Source organism: Castanea sativa, chromosome 11 (assembly GCF_040712315.1).
Source record: "Castanea sativa cultivar Marrone di Chiusa Pesio chromosome 11, ASM4071231v1".
Classification (NCBI taxonomy): Eukaryota; Viridiplantae; Streptophyta; class Magnoliopsida; order Fagales; family Fagaceae; genus Castanea; species Castanea sativa.
The window spans coordinates 57,748,631-57,756,525 of record NC_134023.1 but is presented as its reverse complement, the minus strand read 5'-3'; the positions used below and the strand labels follow the sequence as shown (position 1 = coordinate 57,756,525).

Genomic DNA, 7,895 nt, shown 5'->3' with positions numbered 1-7,895 from the left:
CAGGCTTCCACAGCAAAGGGGGGCTAGTTTGCAAACTTACTAAGTCCTTATATGGACTAAAACAAGCTTCAAGGCAGTGGTTTGCCAAATTTTCTGCTGCATTGGTTATTCTTGGATTTACACAGTCCAAGGCTGATTACTCCCTTTTCATTAAGAAGACCTCTACTTCCTTTATTGCTCTATTAGTTTATGTTGATGACATATTGATTGCTAGTGATAACAAGCAAGCAGTTGATGACTTGAAGATTTTGTTGGATCAACAGTTCAAGCTAAAGGATTTGGGTGATTTAAAGTTTTTCTTAGGTCTTGAAGTTGCAAGGACTACTAATGGTATCAATTTATGCCAAAGAAAGTACACACTTGAGGTGTTGGATGATGCTGGCATGCTAGGTTGTAAACCAGCCAAAATACCTATGGATCAGAATCTCAAACTTAGTAAGTATGAAGGGAAGGAGTTGCAAGATCCAAGCTCCTACAGAAGATTGATAGGAAGGTTGCTATACTTGACAATAACCAGGCCTGACATAACTTTTGCTGTGAATAGACTCAGCCAGTTCATGGCACACCCTAGAGAGCCTCATTTGCAAGCAGCTCATAAGGTCTTGCAATATCTAAAGAGCTCACCAGGCCAAGGGTTATTTTTCTCAAGCAAATCAGAGCTGCATTTGAAGGCTTTTGCTGATGCAGATTGGGCCTCCTGCCCTGACACTAGGAGACCTGTCACTGGTTTTGCATCTTCCTTGGTGAGTCTTTGATTTCATGGAAGTCAAAGAAACAACAAACAGTCTCAAGGTCTTCAGCAGAGTCTGAGTACAGGTTAATGGCAGTAGCAGTATGTGAGGTCATTTGGCTTTTATATGTTCTTCATGATTTTCAGATCAAACACCCTCAAGCAGCCCTCCTGTTCTGTGATAGTCAGGCAGCCCTTCACATTGCTGCAAATCCTGTTTTCCATGAAAGAACAAAGCATATAGAGATTGACTGTCACCTAGTCAGAGATAAGGTCTTGGAAGGGTATGTTAGAATGCTACATGTTAGGACCAATTCTCAAATTGCAGATCTGTTAACCAAAGCCTTGAATGCTCAACAATTTTCCTTTCTTGTTTCCAAGTTGAATATGGTCAATATTCATGCCCCTCTTCCACTTGAGGGGGGGTGTAAAGATGCTAAAGGAAGTAATGGAACTAAGAGGAGCAAAATCAAGAGCACAGATAAGAAGCAAAGTTTCTGTTCCAGAGATTCAGTTTCAGTTTGTAAAGGAAACGACAGTAATAGACAATACTAGATAATAACAGAAACGGCATGTAGTTTAGTTGTATATGTATTTAACTCAGCATATGATAGGCACGTGTATTAGTTTGTTATTTCTGTTAGCTGATTAATTAGTTAGTTACTAAGTGGTTAGTTACTAAGTGGAGGGATTTGATGTATATATATACTAGATAATAACAGAAACGACATGTAGTTTAGTTGTATATGTATTTAACTCAGCATGTGATAGGCACGTGTATTAGTTTGTTATTTCTGTTAGCTGATTAATTAGTTAGTTACTAAGTGGTTAGTTACTAAGTGGAGGGATTTGATGTATATATATGTACGTATCTGGTTGTATAAGATTAATTCAATTCTTCAATGAAATAGAATTTCACTTCTTCAGAATTCTCTCTGTTTTCCAATAGAAACTACCCGGTTCATAAAAAAATAAATAAACCCAATTCAGCAAATAACAACCTAACTAAATCCAATTAATCAGGCTCGTTAAAAAAAATGCCTATAAATCACACCCCCACCCCCCCCAAAAAAAAAATACCAAACACAAACTTACAATATCAAACAGACATTTCCTGTCGGCACGCACCAACCCAAGAAATGCCGCCAGGAACCCACCGGTTCCTGGCCATTGACACACGCACACTTAACTGGGATTTATTATTTACACTTATTATTGAACTCTCAAAACGTTCCACAAGAAATCAATTTGAATCACAAATGAAGCTAGAAGAAAAATAAATGGGAAATGGGTACCTTTTATAGTTTACGGTGAGAATGGAGGCAGATTTGAGGGCAAAAACCGATGATGGTGGTACGGTCAACAGCTAAAAAGCAAAGGTAAAGCCATGGCGCTCGTGGCGAAGAACAAGACCGATGAGAAAATCTGGGAAAACAGATCGTCGGAATCACTGGAGACAACGACATAGTGAGTGGAGAGAAGACGGAGAAATCGGAGAGAGATAAATGAAAATAGGAACAGGATGGAAAAAAAGAGGAAAATTTTGGAATACTTTGGTGGGCGATTAAAATTTTGAGAGGTAATGTTGAGTTGGATTTTTTTTACACGTTTCACTGATTTATTGGTTAGTCCCACCAGATTTTTAAGCTGAGCTGAAGAGAGTGTCTTATAAGATGCTTTTTCCTCTTAAATAAGCTTAAATTATAGCCATGTGTTTTGAATTTCTGACACAGACATGAAAAGTCTACAAAGTTAAATAATTTGTTGGAGAAATCTTGAATTTCAAATTTGTTGTAAAAACATTGATTTTTTATATTCTAATTATCTTTACAGTGAATGGATTGCCAATTCCATATTAATTGAATGAGATGGCAAAAAAAATTAAAATGAGCTTTCCTGCATTGTGAATTTTCTCAAAGGTATAAAAAAATTTGATACTTAAATAACTAAGTTGTAGGTAATGAGTTAAAGAACGTCTTTTAAATTCTTTTTACAGTAGAAAAAACTTGACTCCTTGCATAGTTTAAAAAGAATTTTGAAGCTTATTATTCTAATTAAAAATTTATCTTCCCTCACCATAGGTGCACAAGACCGATGATTAATTATGAAGGCCAACACTTGCCGTTTATTCTCGAAAAAAAAAAATTATGAAGACCAGCACTGCTTTAGAATTCAGGCACATTTGGTGCCTATTGGCGCATTTGGAGGTAACTTGAGATAATACACACTTTGTTTGTTTGGCACCATCTTCAAGTGTGTTTGTCGCTTTTTGAAAAATCATCTATAAAGGTTATAAAATACCGATTGCCTCCATGTGTCAAGTGTCCTTCAAATTCACAAATATCACTATGGATAAGCTCTAGTAATTCAATATTTCTTTCAATTGATTTATGAGGCTTTTGAGTAATTTTAGTCATGCCACGAATTTCACATTTTTCAAGTTCATTTTCAAGTTTAGGAATTAAACTTAAACCACTCATATTTTTCATATATTTATTATTGATATGACATAATCTACCATGCCAAACATTCACACAAGAAACAATATAAGCAAAACTTGAATTTTCATTCATCTCAACATTAAGTTTAAACATGTCATCACAAACATAGCCTTTGCCAACAAACATTCCCTTTTTAGAGAGTACATATTGATCAGCCTCAAAGACTTGTTTGAAACCATCCTTATTCAACAAAAAACTAGAAACTAGATTCTTTCTAATATTAGGAACATGAAAGACATCTTTGAGAGTGACTTCTCTCCCAGAAGTAAATTTGAGAAGCACCCCTCCAATACCCACAACATCAATGGTATGAGAATCACCAAGCATAATTTTCTTTTTCTCATCCAAGATGGTATAGGTCTTGAACCAGTTTTTATCGTAACAAACATGTTTGGTTGCCCCAGAATCAATCCACCACTCTCCTAAGCCATCGAGAATATTAATCTCGGTAACCATAGCCACAAGAGGCTCTTCAATGACATTGGCTTGAGCCATAGGCCCATGTTTTCGAAAACGACAATTTCTAGCTGAATGTCCAGGCTTTCCACATACAAAACATGCATAATTGCTATTATTAGTGTGGTTGCCATTATTTGGAGCATGCTTAGGATGGTTGCCATTATTGAGGTTGATTTTCAATTGGCCTATGTTTGAAGTTCCTTTTCTTAGGCCTTACATGGTCATTATTTTTTGCATTGGCTTTTGGCATGTTTTCATTTGAAGAGATAAAATTTACCTTAGGACCATTTGCTCCATGAAGTTCAACAGCTTTGTCTTGGTTTCTTGTCTCTTCCTCCACTCTCAAACGGGTGATAATGGATTAAATGGAGAGTTCCTTTTGCTTGTGTCTCAGAACTTTGGCAAACTCCTTCCAAGATTCAGGCAGCTTGTCAATGATGGCTGAAACTTGCATTTGTTCATCTACACGAATGCCTTCAGATCGAACATCTTGTGCAATCATTTGGAGTTCATAGGATTGTTCCACCACGGACTTGCCTTCAACTATTTGAAATCTGAAAAATCGACTACATGCATATTTCTTGGATCTAGCTTCCTCTGTATCATATTTTTGATTCAATGCCTTCCATATCTTTTTGGCTGATTTGTAAGCTTGATCATAATAATCATACAAATCATCAGAAAGATAATTAAGTAAATAATTTCTACAGTAAAGATGATCCTTATCCCATTTCTTAACATCTTTTTCATGTTGAGAAAGATCTTCTTTAGTCAATTGTTCAGATTTCTTTTTCTTTGGTTTTTTCTTAGTTAACACATAAGCCACATTCAAGAGAGTAAGATAAAATAAAGTCTTTTGTCTCCACCTCTTAAAGTTAACACCCCGGAAGCGGAATGACTTATTAAGATCACCCGCTCTAGAGGAATTAGACATAACATTACCATTTTTCAAGGATGATTTTGTGTTCTCCATAACGATTTGTCTCAAATTGTTGGAAATAAAGGAGAGATAATACCTGAATTTTCCTTGAAAATTACACAATTTGATTTTACCAAAAAGAGGTGGCAGAGATGAGGCGTGGACCAAGTCACTGTCTTAAGATAAATCGTGTCATCTACAGTATATCCGATATAGTTAAACAAATAGTTTCTGCTCGTTGTCCCCAAGATACAATAGCCCAGCCACCTTTGTTGATTATCCTTGCGAGCCTACACTGCTCGTAGGATATAAGCTCTCTATAGTACTTTATTTTCCCAGAAAATTTTGTAAAAGATAAAATATTTTTTGTGAGTAGTAAGAAGCAAAAGATGGTAAGTGTTTAGAAAAAAAAATTGTTTTTGAAAAGTTTGCAGCTTTGTAATTCAAAAATAAAAATGTATCTGAGACTTTTATTTCTTTTCATATATATATATATATATAGCTAGACACGTTGCTTGTCCTTAGCCAAAAATAAAAATGTTTGCTATTTTTAAAACTTTAAATGATCATAAAAATATTGAAATCAATGCTTGAGTTAATAGCTCTCTTTATATATATATATAAACCGGTCAAAACTTTTTTTTTCCTTCAAAGTTTGTACGTTGAGGCAAGTTAATAGACAAAACAAGTTTGTCTTTTTAGTGTCAAGATGCCTTTTAAAAATGACAGCCCTACGTGGCTGTCCTTTAAATACTAAGTAATAATTTCCTTTGAAATTTTGACTATACACAATAATTACAACCAAGAATGGAAAGTACTATATAATGCTATAATTCATCAACGGTAAATTATATAAATATATAGTTGTACAATGTTTGAAACTTTCTATCTATAACGTTACTATTAAATATATTAAAAGAAACGTTTTAAAGCAAAAGTTTATAAAGGAAAGTATACTAAAAATTGGCAATATATGGTATTAAAATTCACATTAATTTTCAGAGATTTTCTAATTAAAACCATTGACAATAGCTATTCAAATTTTGAATTTTCAAAATTTAGCAAGTAACGTATCTGACATTAAGGGATAATTGATTTTCTCAATTCACATAAATGAGTATTAAAATAAATATGGTATTTTTTATAAAAATATCCAACATGGTCTGTCACATTATTCCCGCTACTTACAGAGGTGAGAAACAGGCAAAAGCACCAAAGAAGAATAAAAGTATGCATGTGGAAAGATGAGGGTGGTGAAAGTCCCATGGAATATGGTTCAAGGAACTTTGTTTAGCTAAAGTGTTGGTAATCGGCTATGTGTTGAAACGGTACATCTGTGTGTTGTCCAGAGAGGAAGAGGGCTGATATGGCTATTTTGCACTTCAAGAAGCAAATTTATAGCAAGAGAAAGGAGAGAATCAGTGCAATGTGATGTTCGGACCCACTCCAAAATTGCAAGAATTATTTGGGGGTAAAATTCAAGAGTTACTGATGTTCACATTGATGCCACAATTTTGGTTAACACAAAAGTCATTTTGTGGGACCTAATGGTTCTACGGGGGTCTTGACACGGCACAACCACCATTCTCTTGGGAACTTCTACATCTGGCTCCTACACAAGATTTTAATGAAATAGCAGATTTTAGATCATGGTTATAGAGATTGATTCTAGCCTAATCATATCCTTGATTGAGACTAAAATCAAGGACACCTTGTCCCCCTTTGGTCAAATACTTTAGGCTTGAAAATATTCGGGTTCTAATGTACATTCAATTTATCACTAATTAGTCTTAAAAAGTTCAGTCTAATTGAATCAGAAATGGTTGAAGTTTTCCGTGTTTAAAGACTTGGGAACAACATTAACATGGTCCAGGTCTTGGTGGTCTCTTTTTTTTTTTCCCTGTTTAGTGTTTAGTCATTACCATTAAACGTTTTCCCATTATATATTGAACGTAAGGTCCTTAATGGCCCTACATGTAGCTGGAATGAAACAATTTACGATGCTTGGTAGTCAGGATTGGTTTACTCGGACCAAAAAGTTGTAAGCGAATAATTTAGGAATGAAATATGCCAAACACACTGGGTATACGTCAACTAATGACGTATGCGGCAACGTCAATTGCTAACGCGGTAATTTGAAAGTGCTGTAGTATTCAACTTTCAACGTCAGAATAATTGAAGCGCTCAGATGGGGGAATCTAGTAGGGGAGGTTCTGGAAAATTGGAAAATATTAGTATTATTATCAAAAAAATCAACTTTCAAGGTTAGAATAATTGAAGCCTGGGCTCAGATGGGGGAATCTAGTAGTGGAGGTTTTGGAAAAAAAATTGGAAAATATTATGGAGCACCAACTTTGGTCAAAGTCCATTATAGTTATTGATATGGGCAACAATTTTAAGTCAAGACTTACAACTTACGTACGTCTATATTACTATAATGAGTCTTATTAACGGTATTTTTAAGGTATTGTTAATGAACTATTTGATTTAGAAAATATTTTAGAAACTTTTTATAGGAAAGAAAAAACTAATTGATTCTTATGATAGTTTTTTTATATTTCCTATAAAAGTGGTATTAAAATTTTCCTAAAATTGACTATTAAAAAATTCATTAAATACACCAGTTAACGTGACTTTTATAATAATTTTAAAGGGTCTAATGCCAAGAGTCTTGAGTTTAGTTTAAAAAGGTTTTTTTCATTATGTACATCAAGGGTTCTAATTCTTTAAGTCCTCTGGCTTCTTCCTCTAGGTTCGTACTATCACACCCTTGTGAAGAGTTATAGATATTTCCATGGAGAATCTTAACCCTTCCATGATTCCAACCCTGATAATACGCTAACATCAAGAGACCACATCTTTCTTTTTCTTTTTCTTTTTTGATTGTGAATGAAAATTCCACAAGTTTCTATTTCTAATTCATCGAAAGTAATTAATTAATGTCTCACATTTTTTTTTGGTTAAAATACAATTTAGTCCTTCACTAGCTTATCATCCATAGGAACCACATGTCAACCCCAAACGCTCATCCATGGAATTGGTCCACACATCTATGTCCATCGAAACCTTACGCAACAGTTGTGCGATGCTCACTTGGGTGTGTTTCAAGTATACGCACCTTGTCCCCAACTATGAAAGGGGCCTCTGTTAACCTTGTCACCTTGAATTGCTACACATTGCCCGCAGCTCTACACCTAGTGAGAGAACATATTGGAAGACTCCTTGTTGATAGGTTAATAATGTAATATATAGGGACATTACTTAACCCAAAATCTTAAACTTAAGA

General features: G+C 34.7%; 1 protein-coding gene across 1 annotated transcript; it reads right to left on the bottom strand.

The window, feature by feature from the left end:
- Positions 1 to 4,051: 4,051 nt before the first annotated feature.
- Positions 4,052 to 4,663, bottom strand: LOC142616784 (uncharacterized). Its single transcript, XM_075789567.1, has one exon. It carries the CDS (start codon positions 4,661 to 4,663, stop codon positions 4,052 to 4,054), a length of 612 nt encoding a protein of 203 aa, XP_075645682.1.
- Positions 4,664 to 7,895: the final 3,232 nt, after the last annotated feature.

What these genes read in the sequence shown, in the direction of transcription:
- LOC142616784 (XM_075789567.1), bottom strand. Translation starts at nt 4,663, where the DNA reads ATGGAGAACACAAAATCATCCTTGAAAAATGGTAATGTTATGTCTAAT.